The sequence below is a fragment of the Arvicanthis niloticus genome, chromosome 13 (assembly GCF_011762505.2).
Source record: "Arvicanthis niloticus isolate mArvNil1 chromosome 13, mArvNil1.pat.X, whole genome shotgun sequence".
NCBI classification, from domain to species: domain Eukaryota; kingdom Metazoa; phylum Chordata; class Mammalia; order Rodentia; family Muridae; genus Arvicanthis; species Arvicanthis niloticus.
This window is the reverse complement of record NC_047670.1, coordinates 18,278,580-18,305,482: the sequence shown is the minus strand read 5'-3', so window position 1 is coordinate 18,305,482 and position 26,903 is coordinate 18,278,580. Positions and strand designations below refer to the sequence as shown.

Here is a 26,903-nt window from a genome sequence, read left to right as displayed (position 1 = left end):
CAGTGGAGAGTAATTAACAAAGAGACTCAAACCTAGACAATGTGCACAGAGTGGGAGACTTAAACCACACAGCCCCACCACACTTCTCCCAGTGCTCAGAGATCTACGTAGAAAAGGAGTCTAAGAGCCAGAGGTGTGGATGAAGCCACGGAGATGGGATCTTTACCACAGGGCTGATACACACGTGAACTCACACAGACTGCGACAGTACACACAAGACCTGCACAAATTCACACCAGACAAAATCTCAATACAGAAAAAAAGGGATGTTGACACAGAGTTCCTTAGCAGGAAGCTATTGGCAATTTAGACCTGGTGTAAAAGGAGAAAACCTGTGTGTTCCAATGGAGAACCACACTCCAGCATGGAGCAGCTAGCTGGCACAATATAGACTCCATTCTTTTTGCTTTGGTACTTTTTTGTCTTACTGGTTTTTGTTGTTGTTGTTGTTGTTGTTGTTGTTGTTGTTGTTGTTGTTGCCTTTTTCTGTTGGATGCTTTGTTTGATTTGATTTTTGGTTTTCAGTTTTGCTTTTGGTGGGGGAAGAGGGAGGGTGGGAGAGAGAGAGAGAGGCAGAGGGGGAGTGAGAGGGAAAGAGATGAAGTTGGTGAGTAGTGAGGTGGAGATGATCTGAGAGAGGTCGGGGCTGAGAAAAAGAGTATGATCGAAATGTATAAAAAACACATTTAAATGTATTATAGTGATTAACTTTTATATTTTATAAGTAGAAAAGACCTGAGTAATACAAGATACACATTAGTGTTCAAATTGAATAGTCTCACAAATGACCATTTGTTATTAACATACAATTTTCTCTGCAACAGCTACAAGAAAGAGGGTTGCTGGTTATAAAAACCACCATTTGGGTAACAAATTACCCTCATTTCAATGTCTTTCTGTCTTTATTTTCCTTTGCCTTTAATTTCACTAAGGCATTTTCCTTAATACTATTAATATCAAAACTATTTTTCACAAGTGAATATTTTGTGCTTTAAAAAATCTTGTTAAAATAAAAATTAAGACACTTTAAAGAAAAACAAAATAGGGGTCAAGCATATCAGGAGACCACAGGCACCAACTAAGTAGAGACTATGGTGGTTCATGGGGCCTGAGCAGCAATCCCAGAGCCTGCATGGGTCTGCACTAGGTCCTGTGCATATGTGCTATGGTTGTTAGTGTGGAGTTTTTGTGTGACTCCTAACAGTGGGAGCGGAGCTGTCTATCACTCTTTAGTCTGCTCTTAAGACCCTTTTCCTCCTACAGGTTTGTCTCACCCAGCCTTGATATGAGGGTTTGTGCCTTTATATTACTGTATCTTACATATCCTGTCCACTGGATATCCCTGCAGCCTGCTCTTTTCTGAAGGGAAACAGAGGAGGCATGACTCAAAGGGAAAGGGAAGGTTCGGGAGGGCCTGGAAGAAGAGGAGGAAGGGAAAACTGTGGTTAGAATGTATGGAAAGAAAAATATAAATAAATAAATGAATAAATAAATAAATAAATAAAGCCTGAGATAATTAAATGTCACTGAGAAAATGGCTATCAACTATAATTGTGAGTGTTTAACTGAAAACTTCAAAGGGGCATGGTCATGTCAAGTCACAGTCTTAAAAATGTAGAAAACAGCTTCCCTAGACTTTGAATAGAACAACAACAAAATCAGACAGTAAACAAAAGAAAGAAAACAAGAGAAAAAGAAAGCAAGAAGGCAAGCAAGCAAGCAAGCAAAAAAGAAAGAAAGAAAGAAAGAAAGAAAGAAAGAAAGAAAGAAAGAAAGAAAGAGAAAGAGAAAAATCTCTGTAAGACAAAAGAAAGTGATTCCGACTGTCTCTCTCTACACAGAAAAAGTCAACAGCAACCAACTTCAGGCTACCAACTGCACCAACACATAAGAAAGTGAACTGAAAGAATAGAATATATATCTGAGATAGAGGTGAACATGGAAAAGAACAGATTATCAAAAACATCTTATTCAGTATCCTATGGAAATACTAGAAAACTACTGAAGTCAAGATATCATGCATATTAGGCAAGTACTGTATCACTGAGCTGTATGTCCCAGCCCTCCCCATAGTTCTATAAATCTTGTCTCTTGATAACTCTTCCTAAGTTACCCCATAGGTCCCAAAACTTGCAACCTACCTGCTTCGGCTAAGTACCCTGCTTATCTTTATCATTTAGAAAAAAAAATATGTTCGAGTGATTAGTGAGGCATCATCAAGCTAGTACACCTTATAAAAGCCAAACTGTAAAGCTGTCTACACATTCAAGAATAAAATAAGTAACCTGAACGAGTTATATGGTTAAAAATTATAGGAAAAAAAATACTTCTACATGAAGTTTTGAAGCACATTAAAGATAAACTAGTATTTGATAACTTGTCTTATAAGGCTAGTATTCCTCTAATGACAAAGCCAGTGATGATATAAGGACAAAAGCCATATACCAATATCTCTTATAAGCATGAAAATTTTAATTCTCTAATAAAATGCTAGTAAATCATATACAGAAATACCTAAACAGAATATTACCATCAAAACAGAAAGTATCCAGCACAGCAAGGTTAGTACAGCACTCGAAAATGATCAGTGTAGCTCAGCACACTAAAGAAGGGAAAACATATTACCATCTTAAAAGAAGAAGAAAAAAAGGTTTGTCAAAGCTCCATAAACATCTCCTCAGTACTAAACTGAGGAAAATAGTAATAGAATTTCCTCAAAAGAGTAGAGTGTACTTATGAAGACAATCTATAGCTAACATTATATTTGACTAGCATATCCATGCATTTACATGGCAGTTTAAAACAAAGCAAAACATCACTTTTACCATTTCTACTCAATGATGTAATGAAGATGTTGGATGATCAACGTGGGACAGAACAAAAGGACAAGGACCAGCGTGAAGGTGAGCAGTATGGAAAAGAGACAAGTAAGAACCAAGTTTACTGACACAGCATGAAAGCACCGGGAAGCACATCACTTTATATGTGGACTTCAAACCAATCAGTAAAAAGAAAAAAAAGAAGATTTACATTTTAAAAAAGAAATAAGATTCATAAATGACATAGTCATCTGAAAACCTGAAGAAGGAGGGATAAGAGGAGCAGAGGAGGAAAGATGGAGAGGGAGCCCCAATGTGGTACTGTCACCAGGTAGGTAACCTGATGAAGAGGATAGATACAAGTTCAAAAGAAGACCAAGGGCCATGTGACCACCACAGCTACCTAGGACCAAAAGTGGTAAAGTAATAGCCACTCCTTGGGAAAACAGTTTACATTATGTAAAAAGTAAGCTAGAATTCTTTGCCATATCTACACCAGATTCTATTAATCAGACATGATAAGGATGATACTATTGCTGAAGACACCATGTACTGCAGACATAGGGCTTAGACGATTCAAGCTCGATCATCCTGAAATCTAGCTTTCATAATACTAGAAGGTACTACACAGCTGCCAAGGTAGGAAAGCAATCAATTTAGATTTGCTGCATATAAAACACAACAATCATGAGATACTCCTAAAGGTACAACAATGGTATTCCTATCTCGATGGTAATCAACATCTATCTAATTGGAACTTAAGGTCCATCCAGCAGGATGAAAATCATGCCTCCTACCTACTATACCACTTAACTCTAAAACACATAACTCTCAGTGCTCATCAAAGAAGCTTCTCTGTATGGCAAATAGAGACCATCACAGAAAACCATAACTGGTCATAATGCAGAACAACAGATTATGGGGAGCCCACCTCCAGCAGATACACCTTCAACATAATTCCTGCACCTAGGGTTCAGGGAACATTAAAAAGGGAGGTAGAAGGACTGTAAAAAAATATCCAGAAAGTATGCTGTCAGATTGTCTTTCCTAAAAATGACAGAAATGCTACAACCATGACACCTCGACAATGTTGCTGCATAAACAAGACCTAAACAATGACAACACCAGTAGACAGGCAAATGAGAGGGGTAAATCTCATGGGAGGCAACCCCAAACTAAAACAAAAAACAAAAAACAAGCAAACAAAAAAAAAAACCCTTCAGACAATTAATGATTGCTAAGAGACGGAGAATGATTCTTTCCCAGAGATGAGCTCCCTAATTTGTTATCCAATACAAAATGGTCATCTTCACAAGCAATAATAAATAGACCCAGCAGGTTCTATTTATGTTGTGTGTATGTGTGTGTGTACATGCATCAATAATAATGAAAGAAAGAAAAGCCATGAATTAGAGAGAGAATGAGAAGGATTGGAGAGAGGAGATAGGAGGGGTTGAAGGAAGAAAGGAAAGAGGGGTTAATGGTACAATTATATTTTAATTAAATTTAAAAAAAACATTTAAAAAGCTAACAGCTGGAACTACAAAGTATTCTGGATTTTGAATGAAGAATGACTTCTCAATCATGGCCAAAAGAACAACAACAACAAAAAAAAAAAACTAAAAAGAAAATGAATTTGAGTATATCAAAATAAAAACGTCTCCTCAACAAACAATGGGCAGAAATAAAGGGTAGCTCATTATTTTTAATTTACAATCACAGTAATTCAAATAGCTGCTATGTATAAAGAAAAATGCTTAGGTTTAATATAACCAAAAAAAGTGAAAATTACCACCAAACTCCTGGTATGGGGAGATTGTTCAGCCAGTCAAGTGTCTGTTAGCTAAGCATGAAGACCTGAGTTGCGGGTTAAGATCCCTAGCCCTCACAGAGACTGAGAGGTGGACACAGTGAGATAGTGGATGGACACCAGCTGACACCAGAGCTCATTCACCAGCCAGTCGAACCAATGGTGAGCTCCAAGTTCAGTGAGAGACCCTGTCTCAAAAAACAAGGTAGTATTATTGAAAGATGGCTCAAGGTAAAGAATGTTTGCTGCTCTTCCAGAGAAGAATTTAGTTCCCAGTCCCCAGATTGTGTGACTTACAACCACCTGTAACTGTAGCTGCAAAGGACTCAGTGCACTCTTCTGACCTCCATGGGCATTTGCACAAATATGTACACACATAAACACAAGGAAATAATAAAATAAATCTTAAAAATAAAGTAAGAAACAGAAGCAATTGAGAAAGACTTTTTGATATTAACCTCTGACCTCCAAATATGCAATCATTTGTTAGTGCACCTACACACATGAGCACACCGCATCCACAAAAAAATAATAAATAATGACTAAACCCAAAATATCACCTCATATCTACCACACTACCAAAGAGTCTTAATATAAAGTATTAAGTAATGAATATGAAATGCAATAATAAGAATCATGACACACTAGTATTCTAAGTAGGAGTAGAGGCAGAGGAATATTTTAAAGAACTAATAAAATAAAATATACAAGCTTGATGACATATTAAACTGTAACCACATATGAAGACTACAGAGAAGTCTTGCATAGATCATAAGAAGACATGTGAGTTCATTGACTTTCTATAATCATGAGGCCTTTTAGTATAGTCTTGACTGCCAGTTACTAAAGAAATATTGAATAAAACAGAAATAAATAAGGAAACAAAAGCAAAGGACACTGTCAATAGGACAAATGGCAACCAACAGATTGGGAAACAATCTTTACCAATCCCACATCCAATAGAGGGCTAATATCCAATATATACAAAGAACTCAAGAAATTAAGACTCCAGACAATTAAATAACCCCATTAGAAAATAGGGTATAGAGCTAAACAAAGAATTCTCAACTGTGGTAACTCGAATGACTGAGAAACACCTAAAGAAATGTTCAGCATCCTTAGTCATTGTTGAGTATCCAAAGACAGGAAAGGGAGGCTGGGGTCATTTGTTCCAACCTAAAACAGGCATGGTTTCCATAAGTTTTCCCAGCCTTCCCTTTTGAAAAAAATTTAAAAGGGGGGACCTGTGGGGAGCCAACAGAAAGCGGTTATCATCCTTGCAGCCATCTCGAGCCATATACCCTGGTAAGAGACTTGATTACATCAGCCTACAACAGCTGAGCACACTCTGATAACATCTTGCTTTAGATACACAGGATTTTCTCTTGGGTATGTGAGACTTAAAGCTGTGATTTAGAGCCAAGACTTAAGGGCGTGACTTAGAGATCAGATTTAGAGACAAGCCCTAAGGGCATGACTTAAAGGTGTGACTTAGAGGCGTGGCTTAGAAGTGAGACATATAAAAGGAGAGAGGCAGACAGAAGAGTTCAGAACAACTTGGAGTGAGTTAGTCAGTAGGAATTAGGCATCAGGACAGTACAACCTGGAACTAGGAATTAGGCTAGAGAGTACAACTCAGAGTACAACTTGGAGTTAGTTATTAGGCATTAGGTATTAGGCACTTGGCACTTGGAGGAAGAACTTGGAATTAGATATTAGACACTTAGCACTTGGAAGAAGTAACTTGGAACTTGGAGGCACTAGGGACTAGGAACTAGGGACTAGGGACTAGGAACTCAAGACTTGGGACTTGGAGAGAAGAAGAGAGACTGAAGAATAAACGGGATTGAATCACACTCTGTCTGGTCTCCATTCTCAAGTCCATCCTCATTCTCTCTCTTGCTGAACCCTGACCCACTGACCAGAGCAGCTTGGGGCAGTTCGGGCTCTAACAATTTAGCCCCCAAGGCTTTTGGCAGTGTGGGTTCCAACATTGATAGAGCGGTCCACAACATTTTTGGCCCCCAAGTGTGGGGCAGAGCAGCTCTCAACAAGTCATCAGGGAAATGCAAATCAAAACAACCCTGAGATTCTACCTCACACCAGTCAGAATGGCTAAGATAAAAAACTCAGGTAATAGTAGATGCTAGCGAAGATGTGTAGAAAGAGGAATACTCCTCCATTGTTGGTGGGATTGCAAGATGGTGCAACCACTTTGGAAATCAGTTTGGCGGTTCCTCAGAAAATGGGACATAGCATTACCCGAGGACCCTGCTATACCACTTCTGGGCATATACCCAGAAGATGCTCTAACATATAACAAGGACATATGCTCCACTATGTTCATAACAGCTTTATTTATAATAGCCAGAAGCTGGAAAGACCCCAGATGTCCTTCAACAGAGAAATGGATACAAAAAATGTGGTACATTTACACAATGGAGTGTTACTCAGCTATTAAAAACAATGAATTTGAGAAATTCTTAGGTAAATGGATGGAACTAGAGTGAGGTAACCCAATCACAAAAGAACACACATGGTATTCACTCACTGATTATTGGATATTATCCCAGAAGCTTGAAATATCCAAGATTCAACTCACAGACCACATGAAGATCATGAAGAAGGAAGAACAAAGTGCCTAGGTCCTTCTTAGAAGGAAGAACAAAATACTCAAGGGAGCAAATAGGGAGACAAAGTGTGAGATAAAAACTGAAGGAGGGGCCATTTGGAGACCATTCCACCTGGGTATCCATCCCGTGTGCAGTCACCAAAGGTAGATGCTGATGTGGATGTCAGGAAGCACATGCTGACAGGAGCCAGATATAGCTGTCTCCTTAAAGGTCTGCCAGAGCTTGGCATATTCAGAGGCAGATGCTCATAGCTAACCATTGAACTGATCAAGGGGTTCCCAATGGAGGAGTCAGAGTGAAGACTGAAGGAGCTGAAGGGGCTTTCGGCCCCACTGGAAGAGCAACAATACCAACCCACCAGAGCTCCCAGGGTCTAAACCACCAGCCTGGGAGCACTTAGGGAAAGACCCATGACTTCAGCTGTCTATGTAGGGGAGGATGGCCTTTTGGAGCATAGGTGGGAGAGGAGATCCTTGGTCCCATGAAGGCTGGTCACTGTGTGTGGGGGAATTCAAGGGTGGAGAGGTGGAAGTTGGGGGGTAGGTGGGGACACATTCTCATTGAAGCAGGAGGATGGGGGGATGGAATAGGGGGCTCCTGGGGGAGGGGAATGGGGAAAGGGGATAACATCTGAATTGTAAATAAAATATCCAATTTAAAAAAAGGGAAAAAAGTGAAACACACTAAGGACTGCATTAGTTTTATATTGTTAGAGCAATCAGCCACAAGTACAAAGGGAAGATAACACAGTGCAGTGGTTAAGAAGAAAGGTAGAGAGTTAGCCAAGGATTCTTTTTTTTTTTTTTTTTTCACTAAAGCTGCTGGCAAGACTCCATCCATGTGACTGGAAGACCAACACTCCCATGTAGTATAAACTCAAGATAATATCTAAGCTGTAAAGGTTGTAGTTTTACTGATTCAAAGCCTCTTTCCACCATCTTCAAATAGTACCATGGCCTCTCCTACTTTGGATTTCTCTCCTTCTTCCACCTAATCTCTTTCATCCAGACAGGGAGAGGTTTTAAAATCACAAGAGTTGACTGCACACACACACAGATAATTGAAAATAATCAATGCCCATAACTTTAGTCACATCTTCAAAGTCTTTTCCGCTACATAAGGCACATAGATATTAACACGATGACAAGGTCAGGATGTACAGACCATTGTGCATTCTGCCACAGACTATAATGCAAAACTCTGGAACAGTAATCTAATACCCCTACATAAATGAATCTCCTTAAACATAAGATGGCTATATAATGTGTGCAGTTTGAAATATGCATATATATGTGTATATATATTACATATTATTTATAAATACATTATAGAATATGCAAAGATAAACTTGAGGTACAATAATCACAATCAGAGTTCTTACCCAGATTACTCGAATGCTACCTTAAACTGGGAAATGTGACTAACAAATCACAAGGCCCTAGAAGACCACAGTGATGTCAACTGGGAGTGGCAGAAGAGACACTGACAGCCTAAGAGCTTCTTAGGCTGTTCAATCTTGTTTTCCTACTCTTGATACCATTCCATTCTATCCTTAAAATTCCTGCATTAAAATGCCATTAAAGTTTTAACAAATATGTCTGTAAAGACATATTTGCCCTACTTGATTCTATCATTAAATCTATTCATTTAATTCCCTATTTTTCTAAATTATTTTTGTCCTACACATTTTTCAAACTTCAATTTCACATATTTATTTTTACAAGTACACCATTAATGCTGACATATTAGATTATTATATCATTATATTATTATATATTATTATATTATAGATACTTATCTATAGTACAGAGCATCTTCACCGACTCTACATACTCCACATAAACTAGTACTAAAAACAAAATAGGTAAATATCATAGACTAAGTCAAGGCTTTCTAAAATTTTCCCATTTTTGCCAAAGAAATCTGTATACCACCCAGGCACACAGGCACACAGGCACACAGGCATCTAGAATACATGTACAAATCATCTATTTATTGCTAATAAAGCATATAGAAACTTATTTTCAAATAATTCTCTGCATATATAATTTCACCATTTCTTAAAAATGAAGGCAAAAGTGCATACTAATAAAATGTATTGCCTATTTGTCTTTACATGAAGAATTAAATCTTGACTGAGTTATTTGATACACTAAGGCATAGAACATTTACAATGTTTTTCAGAGCTAATCAATACCTTGTCTTTTGGACCATCATGTTGAAAACACAAGCATGTTGCACAAAATGATAGAAAAATTTAGCACCATTTCAGAAATTGTTATAAATTTTGTCAAATGGCAAGATAAAATTCATTTAACGCTTAAAAAAATGAAACTCAAATCAATAACTCAGAGAGGAAATTTTTGGAGAAGAGCATTTTAATACAATAGAATCTAAAAAATAGACTCCCGTGATCTTTCTATGATGAGGAAAAGCATTAAGAAAATAAGTTTCTGCTTTCTGTATTAAATTATGATGTTTCTGTAAGAGCAGGAGCATTGTCTGCACAGTAAAATCACTGTAACACACAACATAGAACAGTCTTGAATCTAATCCAAGGAGTTACTGGCCATGTCTGCCTGTGTGATGCAATGTGACAGCATACACTGTACAGAGTGCACAGTGCACGTATGCATCTGCCTGTGTGGTACAATGTGACAGCATACACTGTGCAGAGTGCACAGTGCACGTATGCATCTGCCTGTGTGGTACAATGAGACAGCATACACTGTGCAGAGTGCAATGCACATATGCATCTGCCTGTGTGGTACAATGTGACAGCATACACTGTGCAGAGTGCACAGTGCACATACGCATCTGCCTGTGTGTTACAATGAGACAGCATACACTGTGCAGAGTGGACAGTGCACATATACAGCTGCCTGTGTGGTACAATGTGACAGCATACGCAGTGTGCAGTGCTCAGTGCACACTCATGTGATGTGTTCAGAACCAAGGCTGCAGTGCAGTTGCACAGTGCAGCATTTGTGACTGCTGCCAGAAACACCTTGGAGTTATACATGACATTGTGAATTAAACTTTAGTTTCCACATCTTTCTAAACCTTCTATTGTTGTCTACTTCTTCAAAAGCCTGCACACTAGTTGTGTAACCAAATGCAGCTGGGAGCCACAGTCTAGGGAGCCAAGGACACAGTCATGGAAGTGGTATTTGCTACAGTAGTTTTCCTGGCACCTATCAGTCCATCTAACAACTACTGTGCCCTGTTCCCATCACACAAAAGCTTCTTGGAAGATGAAAATCATATACTACACTGTCCACATAAGAATACATATTTAAAATTGTATTTGTGAATGAGTGTTTTTCATGTGTGCATGCAGTTGTCCGTGAAGGCCAAAAGAGGAAACTGGACCTCTGGGAAGGTCCTGAGGAGTGGGGAATGTTATATTTTCACAAATAATACTTTCCCATTCACTCACTACATCCTCCAATACACATTAGAAAATAGATAACTATCTATGAACTTAAAGATATTACTAAAATTCATGCCATTTGTGAGCTAACCAACATGAGTGCTGGAATCTAAACTCCAGTCTTCAAAATATAGTAGCAAGATATTAACAGCTGAGCCATCTCTCCAGCACCTTAGATGCTACCAAGAATGAGAAACTATATCATATTTAAATGATATATCACAACTATATTGATAGCACAACATTTTAAAAGCCAGATCAAACCAAAATAAACTACTTAAGCACAGCTATGAGAACAGAGAACACAGATGCTGGTCCATCAAACTCACTAAGGCGAGGCTAAAATGTGACACATCCAAGCAAACAGGCAGGAGCGCTGTGAAGTGGTGCTAATGCTCCACCTACATTGCCAGTTTCAAAGAAAGGATACTAGGTACCAAACTTGTAACGATCTTTATGAACTTTAATGAGCAATAATATGTTCTTAGATATGACAAAAGAATCTTTTAAAAATTACTGAAAAATAAAGATAAATAAGAGAAAATCATTTTAGTCTTTGAATAAATTCAATTTTTTGTAAATAAAGGATAATTGTAACATATAAAAAGTACGGAGAAGTAAGGTGTGGTGGTGTCTGACACTAACCCCAGCAGTCTCGAAACAGAGGCAGGGAACTGCAAATACAAGGCCAGCCTGGAATACACAGCAAAACCTTGCCTCAAAAACAGTAAATAACAGTAATAATAAAAATAAAAAATACTTGGAAATCTATTATTTTCAGTTTTAAAATGTATTTCCATTTATTCTATAATGCAACTGATAGTCAATGAATGTCTATTTTTTCTAAAACCTAACTATGAATTCACACAAATGTATGAAGAACACTGTGCCCTTAAATATTTTAATGTTCAGTAAAATAATGTAACAGAAGCATTGGCAAGCGCTTCAACAAAGACAGTGTTGAAGACTTTAAAACAGAACCTCCCCACAGGTGCAGCGATCACTGCAGAGGAAGGGGCAAGAAGACTCCAAGAGACAAATGCAATGAATGTCACCAACAAAGAAGAATGTCCTGACCACTGCACACATGAACTGACAGCAGATGCAACAGCATGCACAGGTCCTGCACAAGATCAAACTGGCCAACACCCTACCATGAATGGGGAGGGGGTCATGAAGCCACACCTTAGTTAAGGAGCTTGTGGATGATGCTGCCAAGGAAGAGTGAGTTTTCTTCAGAAATGTGGCCCCTGAAATCTCCCCCTGTTCCAGCGGATGGTGTAAGCCCATGAACACACGGGCAGCACTTAGTGGACTCAGGTTTTCATTTTTATTTCTTTTCAAGCACACATAAAGTTGGGACAGAAAGTGGTGAGAGAATACAAGAGGATTGAAGATTAAAAAATGAGTGTAGATTTGCTCAAAACATAGGGGTCTATGAAGCTCTCATGGAATAAGGTATAAATTAATTTAAAAGTATCTTTATAAACAAAAATAGAATTCCGGCTGGATGTGGGCAGATTTTGTATAAGTAGGGACATTAGAACTGTGCTTTAAATTTATTTTAAAAAGATAGATAGACAGACACATTGAAGTACATCCTCACTTGATCTTGGCACCGCCTGCAGTGCCCTGCCTGCAGATACAGCTTTGCAGGCTTGGTTCCTAATTCCCTTCAAGTGTAGATGTTAAGTAAGGCCTTTTCCAGCTCTCTGTTTTAAAAATGTTAACTTCTCCCATTGCTTAAATTTCCATTTCCCACTTCCTCTATCTTGATTCCTTTCCACAGCTGTAACCAGGCCCACAGAAATGCAAACCTCTGGCTGCAAAACTCATATTTAAGTAACGGGTGCCCCCTAGAGTTCTGTGCCCTCAGATGCACAAGTCCATAGTTCCAACATCCTATGCAACTAAAATAGGCAATCTCAGCGAGAAAGTATACTTAAACGCTAAGGGTTAAAACTTTTAACTACATACAAGTAACACTAAATAGACTCTGTATTTACATTCAGGCATTTATATGTGCTTGGGTAGGTATAACAATAGCAACTAAAGGGAAAGCGGTCATGATTTCAAGAGGGACCAACTGAGGCTACACAAGAGGGAGCTGGGGAGGAAAGAGAAAGGGAGAAATAATTATATTTCATTTTTAAAAATTTAACTTTAAGTACAAATTGGAGCATCACAAAGGACTTTTCCATATCTTTACTGGAAACAAAGTACAATGCATACATTCACAAAAAAGTAAGAGTCTGGGAAGAAAACAAGATAAGCTGATGTCCAAACAAAACCAGTGACAGATCTCCACTGAAAATGAAAGGCTGGGTGTGAAAGACGTTCCTGTGATTGAAGAGACCAAAATCACAAATAAATGAATTATGACAGGCAACAGGAAAAGGATTAGAAAATGAGATTTCATCATTCACACTTGAGATGCAAGACAACTGACAGTGCTGTCTGCTTGGCCAGAGAACGCAGAAAACTAACACTTGGGAGGGACCGAACACTCGATACTCAAGAGCTTAATGCTTGAGGCAAGTATAAAACTTGCACTGTGAATACAAATTTGGCACATAAAACCCTTAGAACTAGAGACACGTATTTAGAGATAAATACCAGCATTAACTATGAACAGGCGGTGGCCTTACTTTTCACAATCACAACTGTAAACATATTCCACATACTTCTCTAAGCTCTAAACCAGCTGACAGTCTGGCTGGAGCAGCTCTGAATTGCAAATCATTTTCCGGTGCACTTATGCCATCTGCTGGCAAAAATGATAAGCACAGGTTTATTAACAAGCTGAAATCAATCATTCTCTTTATCAGAGCTACATCCCAGTTACTACATCCTCCAATACACATTAGAAGACAGATAACTATCTATGAACTTAAAGATATTACTAAAATTCATGCTGCCAAGTTTCATTGCTTTCAACACCTATATATTTATGAAGGTCTGGAGATGGTGGGGCATGCTTTGAAACCCAGTACTTGGGAGGCAGAGGCAGGCGGACCTCTGAGTTTGAGGCCAGCCTGGTCTAGAGAATGAGGCCCACCACAGCCAGGGCTTACAAAGAAAGCCTGTCTCACAAAAAATAAATTCATCCTTCAATTCTACTTTAATTACTGTTTTCCTTTTTCTTTTTATCTAATACTAACACATTTAAACTACATGAATGGGAAGTATTATTTGTGAAAATATAACGTTCCCCACTCCTCAGGACCTTCCCAGTTACTACATCCTCCAATACACATTAGAAGACAGATAACTATCTATGAACTTAAAGATATTACTAAAATTCATGCTGCCAAGTTTCATTGCTTTCAACACCTAACAGCTCAGATTTCTTTTTTTAAATGACTAAAGATTATGTTTGTACAGAAGATTAAGAGACGAGAACTGAATGTTACAAATATAATCTTGCATATAATAATTCAGTGTTATGAGTAAGAATCTCAAGCCAGTAGAAGAAAAATATTTACCACTCAGTAAAAAGTATAAGACAGTGGGATAATCATATTTTAAAAGGCTGTATCTACTGCCACACTGATAGAAATTTCAGCTAAGTCATTATTTTACAATTTAATGATATCATATTTAGAAATCTTAGGACTGTGCTTTAATTTTGGTAAAGAAGGTTTTTAAATAACCTTAATAAAGTATTTAACTAAATATCATCAAAATAATGAACATAAATAGCCAATAATCATAGGAAAAATGTTCAACATTACAGAAATGCAGACAAGACCAATTGAGACTATTATACATAAAGAGAGCTGAAAACATATGTCCACACAGAAACTTAAAAATGTTAGTAGCAGCACTATTCCTAATAGGAAAGATGGCTGTGACAATGTACACAGCTGCGAAGCCTTTCTTGGTGAGTAAATGAACAGAATGTGGAGTGCCCATACAGTGACTCACTCCTTCCCCATAAGAATGAATGAATTACTAGAGTGAACAAACCCTAGAAAAGGGTACGCTGAATTCGAGTCAGAAATCAAAGCCACATAGTTCATGATTCCAGTTTTACAAAATGTCCGTAACAGGCAAAACCACAGAACAGGAAATAGATTAATGGCTACTGGAGGGTTGAGGAGAGAAGAGGACAGCTAATTAGTTTAGGGGGTTTACGGTTCAGGCCATTGAAATATCCTCACATTAGACAATGGCAATGATTGTATGGGATCAAAGATATGATACATTCACTTTATTATATAGTTTGAAAAGACTAGGGGGCTGGAGAGCTGGCTCGGCAGTTTAGGAAGAGCACCAACTGTTCTTCCAGAGGTCCTGAGTTCAATTCCCAGCAACCACATGGTGGCTCACAACCATCTGTAATAGGGCCTGATGCCCTCTTCTGGTGTGTCTGAAGAGAGCAATGTTGTACTCTTATACATAAAATAAAATAATCTTTAAAAAAATAAAAGATTAATTTTTTGTCAAGTAAATGATATCTCCATTTCCCAAGAAAAGAATCAAGGGTCATGAAAGAAAAAATTATATCCCATTATGACATTTATGTGCCAGGAAAAGAATACTGTATACAAAATTAAATGCTAACAATAAACTGGGGATGGGCACTGTTTGTAATTAAGTCTCGAGCACTTCCCATGACCTGGGGGTGGAGGTTATACATCTGGCACCATCTGTCCCTTGAGTGTGGGCAGGTATATGAAAATGGTATCATGCCCATGATTAGGTCACATTATATAACAAAAGGGGAGTGATTTTACAGATGTAATTATTGCCACCCTAAGTCAGCTCTAAGGTAATCAAAAGAGACTATTCCAGGAAAATTAGTCATGTTAGCCTTTAAAATGGTTTTGGTGTCAGAAACAGAAGTCAGAAATGTCAAGCAGCAAAGACACTCATGTTGGCTTTGAAGAACTTCCAGGCTGTTAACACCAGCACAGCTGGAAACACAGAGTGTCTGAAGGCTGACATTCTCCCATGTAAATCAGATAAATGCAAGGCAATGACTTCTGCTGACACCAAGAGGAAGATAGCTTGAGCACCAGATCACATCCCAGCCATTTAACAAATGTCCTGGTGGGACCCTGGACAGAGGACCCAGTTAACCGACACGTTAGCTTTGACCCACACAAACTGCCAGCTAATAAATTTAAGTTCTCTGGAGACACTAAGTTTGTATCACTCATTACACGGACTAAAAACCAAAAATATAATCAATCTCACAAAAGGTTTTTTTCTACAATATAAGTAGAGATTATTTAAAAAAACACTGCAATTAATATCAGAAATTCAATAGAAAAAAGATAAAAAACAATCAGTTCAAAATAAAAAGAAACTTACAATGTTCTTAGATATATGCAGAAATGTTCAACTTTACTCACTCACAATAAAAATTACTAAAATATATAATGCTATTTCAATCTTGACTGGCAGATTGATAAAGATCAAAAGTTCCATTACATTGGCTAAAGAATTATGAAGTAAAAATTCTACTAAATATTGGCCAAAAAGAAAAAGGTTGGTACATACTTTATACAGAGCAAATTGACAATGCCTATAAAAGTTTTCAACAACATTTACATATCTTTTTAACTAAATGATTATAATTTTGGGAATTAAGTTTATCCTAAAATTTTACCCATGCAAAATTAAGTACATATGTGCATGATTATTTATTATATCATTTGAAACATAAAATAATTAGTACTATTAATACAGAGAAACTAAATAAAAACACATCGACTAAAAGTTATGATAAAACATACTTCTTATATAAATATAGGGAAAGATCACCGTATCTGTTAAGGGGTAAAAAAATGAAAACAGAATCATATCACATATTATCTATTTAAAGGTAGATGGATGGATGTATGGATGGATAGATAGATACATAGATAGATAGATAGATAGATAGATAGATATTCATATATTATTTTATTTACAAAAATATAAAGTCCGAAATAGTAACAGTGGTCATGGGTAGAAATGACTGAACGGAGTAAACATACAGAATGAGGAATGTAATGAAGAGAAGAAGCACCCATTGGAAGCGGATGAAAATATTCCCAACAACTCAGACTGATACAAAGAAGTTAAACAATTAACAGAACATAACGTTAAAACATTTCAAAACCGGCACAGTGAGGTTGTTTTAGATTGGAGTTTGGCTTGCATGTGTGTCTGTGATCTGTGACGGCCAGAGGTCCAGATGTTTGTAAGTTACTATGTGATTGCTGGGTCCACATCAGTCATCTGGGAAAGCAGCACATGGTCTTAGCTGCTGAGCCACGTCTCTGGCACCCACCACGGCAGCTTTATCAAAGTTACATCAACATCAATAATACTAAGTCATTTTGAAAGAAACAACTTTTAATTCTCACTAACAAAATATTTTTATTTGTATTGTTTAGGACTACACACAAAAATATTTATTTTTATTAAAAATGTGTAGGTTTTGTGGGTTACTTCAATTTTTAGCCAAACTCTAAAGAAAACGAACAAATTTTTCAAATGTCAAAATTAGAGTACACTTAATACCGTAAAAGCAAGACTAACGCAAAATTCTAATATATAAGTAAGTTAGAAAGTTGAACTCTTATCTCTGAAATATAAACACCCTTTTTAGGTAGGATGGTTTTTACGTTCCACTGGCAAGACCAATTGTGACATGCAGTTTTCAAACTCCAAGCATATAGCCATTTCTAAAGTACTTTTATGTATGTCCACTATCAAATCAAGTGCCAAGACATTTGTCTATACTTCAAACAGCGGAGTTTACATTTCTACTGTATCTCACTGCTGGTAATATGTCTACACGAGACCATGTGTTACCATGGAAATCAGCTGTGTTTTCACAGCTAAGTCTCGCAGTAACTACTCAAGGAGTGCCAGTACCAACTTCTGTGCAAGACGCTAGGAACACAATTATAACAAAACACACAAGACTTGCACCATTCAATCTGTTTATTTCAAGTCTTCTTTTACCTTATAGAAGAAAATTACAATATTTTGGTATTAAAAAGCATTCATTTAATTTTTTAATTTCATTATTTATGTGTTAGTGGAGCCAATGGTCTAGTATTTGCATGCACAACAACAAAAAAAAACCTTGGAATTTAAAAATCAGTTTTAAAGAACTAGACAGGATAAGGGACAAATAATATAACATAAATAATGTAACATATATATTGTATTATTTTTATATATGTTATATTATATATGTGATATATATATATATATATATATATATATATATATATATATATATATATCTCCATCCCTAGAAGGAAATATAAGTACCCTTAAAAGGAAAATGTTCACTGTGTATTAAAAGTCAAGGAAAGATAGTGTGGTTTTGGCTATACTTTAACTGGGAACTGTGTTCACTGCACACATATCCTACTCAGAATAAAATCATGGCAGGAACTGTAAGTAAGTGGAGACTTTTCAAGCTCACAGCAGTTCATTTTAATGTAATCCTTAAGAAAACAGTTAAAACACAGAACAAATACCAACCTATGCGGGATGCCAAAGTAACCTACGAAAGTCCTCTGACACATATTTTAATTATCTTTGTAGGTTGGCTAGGTGAATGAAATTTGAGAATAACTTAATTCTACTGAGCATAGGAATCAGGTTTTATGTGTGTATAAATTCACATAAAACCTGATACACATACACACACACACACACACACACACACACAGAGCGCATTTAAAATACTTAAATTAGGAGCTGGGGAGATGACCTGTAGAGTGCCTACCACACAAGCAGGCTGACCTTGGTTTAGTGCCCAGCATTCTGGTATAAAGCCAGGTGTGACCTGTAACCACAGCACTGAGACGGCAGAAACAGGGAGGTCCCTGGAGCTCACTAGCCATCCCAGGCAATCAGGAAGCTCCAGGTTCAGTCTCAGGAAGGAAGACAGACAGCAGCTGAAGAAGACATCTGATATCTTCTTTTGACCACTACATATGCATGAGCATGGAGGCTTCTATTAGATCACATTGATTATTGTAACTTATTATACATCATTTTTTATTTTTTGAAATTAAAATATAATAACATCATTATCCCTTCCTTTCCAACCCTTCCCATCTACCCACTTACTCTCTCTCTCAAACTCATGTCCTCTTTTTCCTTAAGACTGTGTGTGTATGTATTTGCATATAATATATATAGCATATATATACACACACACATATATTTCCCCACACCTGAATATATAAATACAACCTGCTTAGTCCATATAAAATTCCTATGTATGTGATTTCTGGATTGACCACTTGGTATTGAATAATCAGTTTGAGGGGTATTTTCTGGGAAAAACTGTTTGTTTCTGCCCTTTGAATTCCCTAGTTGTCGTGGTTCTCTGACTAGTGTTGAGGCTCCAGGAGACTTCCTTTTTTCATGTTAGTATTGGTGTCATCCTTGGTCTAGATCTTGTTTAAGCAGCCATGTAGATGAGACTTCATGGGTATAGAAATACACACACACACACACACACACACACATACACACACACATACACACACACACACCGACATCTCTAGGAGATTATATCTCACAGCAAACTTACTGTTTCTCTGGCACTTACAGTCTTTCTGCCCACTCTTTCACTATGATCCCTAAGCCTGGGGTACTATTGTAGATGTGTTGATATATACAATTTTCTTTTTAAAAGACTCTGTCTTTCAGAATTCATATCACATTCTTAAATATAAAACAAGTCATATGGCATTGGCTATATAAGAGCATGCCAATTATCTTCAAGTTTACTGACTGTTACTTCTGTCAATGAAAGACCAAGACCAGGCAGAAACAGCATCAGTAACATTAAGGACAGTACAAGAGTTTTCACTCATTCATCATATAAACTATTTATTAAATGGGTATAATTCGCCCAAATTAAGACCAAATACATAGTCATTCTCGTTGTTGTGGTTAATCCCAATTAGTGAGATGATATCTAGTTGACAAGATATAAAACTGCCTAGGAGTCAGGACTCTATATATCTCTTGGAGGTTGCCATGATTAGGTTGAGGTGGAAAGTCCTGTCCACTGTAGATGACATCACTTCCCTAGACTGATATCCTGAATGTTATGGAAAAGAGAAAGTGAGCTGGGCACAGAACTTCAGAGCTCTCTGTGTAGTGGCTGAGGATGCAATGTGTCCAGCTTCACAGTTCACTGTGCGGCCCCACCACCATGGCAGTAGCTATAACTGCAAACTGTAAGCTGAAATAAACTTTCTCCTGTGTTGCTTTTGTCAAGGATTTTTACCACAGCAACATGAAGTGAAACTAAGCCCTTTTGTTTCATTAGATAATCTAGGAGGCAAAGGAAGAAGTGTCCATGTCCGGGCATAAAGTTTATAGGCACACTTGCTTCCAAGTTGTGAAGATTCATCTTTCTCTTGAGGCAATCAGAGTTTTATCTCTATAATTCAATGTAAAAAAATTTTTAAATATAGAAAAAAGTATCTTTTTTCTTTGATTCTATCATATTCACACTATTTTCTCCCTACATTATTTATAATAACCAGCTTAAATAAAATTCATGAGCACTATGCCATGGTTTCTTCAGAAAGCTCATGGAAATGAGATACACATTCCTTAAACCACATAACTTCTATTTGGCAAGTTCTAAATGCAACCAGTTTGCTGTAGGCATGGTGTCAGCACTGCATAAATCCATCTCTGAAGGTGTTAAAAGCACTCCTGTTCAAAGTGTCATTATGAAGAAAAATTACTTTTTATCCAGTTTTATAGTATGTCTTAAACATTTTGGTGCCAAATAAAATTTCAATGAAACCAGCCAGATGAAATAGAGCAAACAGGAGGTGGAACAAAATGGCATTAACACCCAGAGGTTATCTCTCAGATCAAGTATTCCTCAATGCAATCAGCTATTCACATATCAAATGATCTTCCTAGAAGCTACCAAAGGCACTTTATCAGTGTTCTCCTGCTGTGAAGAGGCACCATAACCACAGCAACTCATATCAAAGAGTTATATGGGCTTACTTATAGTTTAAGACAGTAGTTCTCAACCTGGGGGCCAAATGCCCCATTCAGAGCTGTCACCTAAGAGTATCAGAAAACACAGGTATTTGCATCATGAGTCATAACAGTAGCAAAATGACAGCTATGATGTAACAACAAAATAAATTATGATTGGGATCACCACAACATGAGGAACCATTTCAAAGGGCACAGTATTAGAAAAGTTGAGAACCGCTAGTTTAAGAGACTTAGTCCATTATCATCATGGTGGGAAGGATGGTGGCATACAGGCTGACCTGGTGCTAGAGATGTAGCTGAGAGTTCAACACTGGGACGTTCATGCACAAGAAAAGGAGAGAGGCAATACTAGGCCTGACAATATGGATTTATGAACCTCAAATCTGACTCCTAGTGACACACTTTGTCTAATAAGGACATACCTACTCCAACAAGGTCACACCTCCTATTTCTTCTCAAGAAGTACCACTCACTGATGACCAAGCATTCAAATATATGAGCTTATGGGGCCATTCTTATTCAAACCACTGTAGAGGCTAACTGACCATAGTGCTTAGTAAAATAAAAGATGCGCCTCTGCAGAAGGGAAGACAAAGTGAACCATATAACTCCTCCCCAAGCGCCAAGGAGAAATAAGAAATTAGTGCCAGATCTTGGACTGGAAAGTCTACACCAAGGCTACTATGGTCCGGTTCCAAGCACAGCCACATAATCCATACTCTAAGATAAGTAATTAACCACTGAGTCTCTGAAACCATATTAGGCAGGTGAATACTGCTCCAACCTTGGGCAGCACAATGTGGAACAAGACTCCATCCACTGAAAAGTCAGGTAAGAAGCACAAGGCAGTTTTCTGGATCTCAGTACCAGACTGGCAAAACCTACCATGGGAAGATCCTAAAGCCTCTGACACTAGGCCGGTACCTAAGGCTGAAGTCCCTATAACACCTTCAGTGGCAGAAAAATACCCTAAGCCCTAGTCCATCCGATTCTATTCCAACACCACCCACTGGCAGCTGTGACCGTGGGCTAGAATAACTCGTCTGGGTCCTGAGTGTACCTTAGCAGTAGGCAGCTCGTGGTACTGTGGGCCTTAGTCCAACCTCAGCGCTGCTGGTCTCAATGGGTTTTGGATTAGGAATATGATGCTGCGTTGTGGTATTGGTGCCCACTTTTTTTTTCCACAGGAGTTCAATTAGTACAGCACAGAAAAAATAAATAAATAACTGCCTACAGGAGGAAAATGGAAGCAAGTGTTAACCCTCATGACACAGGAGGCTGAAGTATGTCCCTCTGTAGCAGGTTAGCCCAGTCACGCAGCATTCCACCAGAAGGTCAATAACTGTAGACAGGATCTCTGTGCCTACCCCAATCCACAAAGAGGCCTGCAGGGACAACTTTTCAGGTGATCCCCAGTTCATACTGAAATTACCAACTGTTGATTTGGAAGAAAACTGGACTTGAATCACTGTCTAGTACTGTGTTCATAAAAATTATCCCTTTGGCCACCAAGTCTGACACTAGCAGATTACACTTGACTCTTACAGATGAAAACTCGCACATTCTGTAGACTCCTGACAAATCTGGACTTAGGGTGATGTCAAATGTTACAAATCCAGAAGGAGTAAAAACCCTGCTTAGAAGTCTTGCAAAGATACGCAAAAAAAAAAAAAAAAAAAAAAAAAAAAAAAAAAAACCTGCCGAACTGAAAGTGCTGGATTCTTCGATGCATGAATGAGCTCAAATACCAACAAACACGAAAAACATTTTAGTTGAGATCAACTGACAGTCAAACAAGAGATACTAAAAACAAGTGAACTATTGAATGGAGTTCTAATGGCTGTTTTAAAGAAACCAAGAGCTTACAGAACACAAAGAACTAATTCAAAATTCTAACACAAAAACAAAAATATAGACAATGCTTACAAATCAAACAAATCTTACAACTGAAAAAATATACTAGAGAATTTTAAAACATAACCAAAAAGGACATTAAGATCAAGATAAATCTGAGCAAAGAACAAGCCCAAAGACACACTATTCAAGAACACACAAATGGACAAGGAAAAGAGAAATTAAATTGTTCACAGAAGTTTTGAGGCAGCACTAGAAGGGTAAATGCTTGGGTTGCTGTGGTTAAAGGCAGACTAGACATTGCCGACAGAAGAAGCACGGGTACTAAGCAAACAATCGGAAAACTTAGGCCTACCCCCCAGAAAAGACACAGGGACAGGAAGATCAAAGACCAATAGTAGATGCCGTTCAATTGCATCTACCCCAAAGTATACTATAGCCATGCTCTCAAACATGAAGACAGGAATTCTCTAGACAGAAAGAAGGAGGGGAAACAATGCATTACATGTGTCCTGACAGCAGACTTCTCATTGGGACCTTACAAAGCAGGAGGAGTGGGATTCTTAGAGTACTGAATGGGAAGACTGACAACAACAATACTGTACCTAGCAAAGCTGTCATTTACAAGTAGAAAAATAAAGGCAGTCCCAGATTTCAGGGGGAAAGGCTGTACAAGAAATGCTAAAGATAGTTCTGTTTTTGTTTTGTTTTGTTTTGTTTTGTTTTGTTTTTCCAGATGGGGTTTCTCTGTGTATCTCTGGCTGTCCTGGAACTCACTCTGTAGACCAAGCTGGCCTCGAACTCAGAAATCCGCCTGCCTCTGCCTCCCAAGTGCTGGGATTAAAGGTGTGTGCCACCACTGCCCGGCTAAAGATAGTTCTTTAACTTGAAATTAGCCTGAATGACTAACAAGAAAAACAACAGAAGATATAAAATGCCACTGGCAAAAAATATGTAGGAAAACAAGATGAAATTGTTTTAATATGTAAACATGATGTGTCAACCATTCACAGCTTTAATACTGACTAAAAGAACAAAACAATTTTTAAAATAACTACATCAGTATGCTTAGAGATTGTAGTGGGAAGTATTAGAACGGAGTGTCCGGCTGGCTACCGACTTAACTGCCATGTTCCCACCTGGTCCCAGCTGAGTGTCCTTCAGACCACTCTCTCTAGCTTGCTCCCATAGCGACCGGTCACTGTGTTTCCAGCTCCGGTTTGCTCATCCCTGAAGCTGCTAGTTCCTTCAAAGCCATAACCACCCGGTTGTCAGCAGACCCACCTTCCAGTAACCCAGTAAATCAAAACTCTAGATGATTAAAGTTAACCAATGGAGTTATATATATCAATAAAAATCTCAAGACACAAGGTGCCCACACCGATTACAAAGTTATCCCAATATTCCTAACCTTTAGATTGCATATCTGCCTGTTTACTTGAATCACGCAGGTGTGCTGCCATTTCACCTCTGTCACCTTTAGCTCCGCCTCCATTTTTCCTGTCCAGTCACAGGCCTCCTGCTGCAAACAGACTTGGCAGGGAAACTTCTGCCACAAGAGATGAGCAATATAGAAAGATGTAAAATGGAAATTTAAAAATCAAAATAAATCCACACCTTTAATTCCAAGCAGAGGCAGACAGATTTTGGAGCTGAAGGCCAGCCTAGTCTATAGAATGAGTTCCAGGACAGCCAGGACTACATAAAGGAACCCTATCTAAAACATAATGATAATAATGCAATAATATCAAAATCAAAAGGAGGAAAAGAATAAAATCCATGTATAAAATGTTTTATTAATATACTTCCCCTTAGTTTTTTCTTTATAATCATAACATATTGCTATCATTTCAAAATGCCTTATTATAATCAAAAGACCATTTTTATAATGTCCAAAAAGCAAGAGTCTACAACTAAGAGAAAGAAAATTATACTCGAGGACAAAAGCACCCTTCTAGACTAACTACTGAACCACAAAGCACAAAAGAGGAAAATGCGTGCTGTTTGCATACCTGTATTCGTCACACTGAAACCTATTAATAAGTATAGTTAATACATAACAATCAAAGAGCTCTATTGTACATCGTGGTGGGTACAAAAAACACGGCAGCCTTCAGAAAAATATGTGATGTAATTCATCTGTTAAATAGCTTTGTTCATCCATTCCACAATTTTTATATGCCAAAGTCCATGTTGTACACTAAAAATACAGCACACCACTACTTTGACTTGTCACTTTAAATAAGTAAGTAAATAACAACAACCAAAAATAGGATGGAGTGAGGAAAAAAAACTAAAATTGGTAGAATTCAAATTTAAAAGTAATTATAAGGCCTTTCCTCATCAGTAATCACTTGAAATTTAAATAAAGTCAATTTCTCAATTAAAAACTATGAACTAAATGGAAAAATTAAGAATCCAACCCTATGTGTCTCATACTATTTCTACTATTCAGAACTGGCAGACAACTTTCTATGTAAATTAAGTAAAATGTCATGAGTTTGTGGGGAAATTATTCTAAACTGTACTTATAAGATGATCCTAACATTCAAATGACTGTCACAGCTTTGAAGCAGAGCTAGATGCCTAACACTGCCGTGTCTGGAGGCCCTGCAAGTGTTTAACAGTCATAACAACGTGGCTTGACTGACCTAGAAGAGTCTGTGTGAGGCCGACTCGGATGCTGACGACCAGTTCTGGACAGAACAAAGGTAACTCAGTTAAGGAAGATTCATCTGTGTGACAATGGTGGTGTAACACATACATTTTCAGACCTCCAAAGAAATACACATTGGAAGCTTTTCCTTTTTAATCATAAAATTTTAACCAAAAGTGGATTGTGTATATAACTATAAAATATGAAAATATAAAACTTCTAAAAGAAAGTTTAGATGAAAGGATTTGGAGATAGCTCCGTGGAAGTACACTTGCTTTGCATGAACACTGTGTTCCCCCAGCACCACAAAAGAAAATACTAAAGAATAGGTTTTTGCCTTTGATTCAGGCTAAAGATATAAAGTTTCTAGAAGAAATAGAGGAAAACATTTTGACTCTAAGGTGAGCAATGATTTTGTTAGAATCAATGATTTTCTTAGGAACTACTAAATCAATAGCAAATCAGACATCCTCAAAATAAAAATTTTGTTCATCACAAGATAGGTAAGAATGGTATGGTGGCAAATGCCTGGACCTAGGAAGCTGAGCTAAGAGTATGGAGTTTAAAGCCAGCCATGATTCCACAGTAAGCTCCAGGCCAGCTAGAGCTACATCGTGAAACCCTGTACAAGATCCTCACATAATCAAATCATATTTAAAGAAATTTCAAACAAAACAGTTGTAATGCACATAGCTTAAAAAGAATACAAACCACTTTTACAATTTAATGCAAAAGTGTAAAAAAATAAAGGTTCATACTGTTCACCAAAGAAAATATATAAATGCCTACAAAACACAAGAAATAGCTTCTGCCTTTACTCAAGAAAGACTACAGTGAGAAACTGATACATCCAGTAGGAAGGCTGCAATTTACAACAGCAACAAAAAAATATCCTATTTAAATTCATTTCTTCATTCTGGGAAATCTATTTTATAATCTTGCATATTTCAAACATAAATACTTTAAACTAGTCATACCTCAAATCCTGAACATCATGTAAAACACTTATAAAAAATACAGATATAACACTTAATCAACTCACTGATAGTTAAACATTTCATATTTTTTATTTCTGCTTGGAATGAGTATTATGAATCCTATATTTGGGTCAACAAGGTGGCTCAGCAGAAGGTATATGCCACACAAGCCTGATGACCCAAGTTCAACTGCCAGACCGAAAAGGTGGATGGCGAGAAACCCCGACATAAACAAACAAACAAACTGTACCTAGAGATGAAACAAAATGTTTACCTGTCTGAAGGCATGTCACTGGCAATCTGGTGCTTCATTCCTGAGCCATTTTTAATAGAATCCTGTCTTGTGAGCCCATGAGCGCGACCTTTCTCAACTGCAGGTGCTGACAAGTCGCCCGAGGGTCCTTGGAGCTGGGACTGCTCATGTAGCTTTGCTCTCTTCTCCTGAGGGGCTTCCTCATGCCGGAGCCCCCGAGGAACCTTTTGATCGGGTTGCTGCGGTGTATTAGACCCACTGTTATAAAACCATGCTCCTGATTTAGTGAGGATTTCTTGTTGCTTTCGGCACAAATTACACACCCACATAACCTGCACACAACGACACAAAAAAAGAAAGAAATTAGTCTCCTGCATAGTGAAAAATTAAAGGCAAACAAAAGGAGAGAAAATTCAAGCCGACGAGAAATTACATGGTTGTACTTCTGAAGTTAAAATAAAATCAG

At 37.7% G+C, this 26,903-nt stretch overlaps 1 protein-coding gene across 32 annotated transcripts in view; it reads right to left on the bottom strand.

The window, feature by feature from the left end:
* The window catches only part of Rims2 (regulating synaptic membrane exocytosis 2), a 465,628-nt gene that overhangs the window by 304,840 nt on the left and 133,885 nt on the right, over positions 1–26,903 (bottom strand). For all 32 annotated transcript variants that reach the window (XM_076911301.1, XM_076911289.1, XM_076911291.1 and 29 more), the window contains one exon: positions 26,459–26,769. In XM_076911301.1, the coding sequence (XP_076767416.1) occupies positions 26,459–26,769 (311 nt within the window). The remainder of the gene's footprint in view (positions 1–26,458; positions 26,770–26,903) is intronic.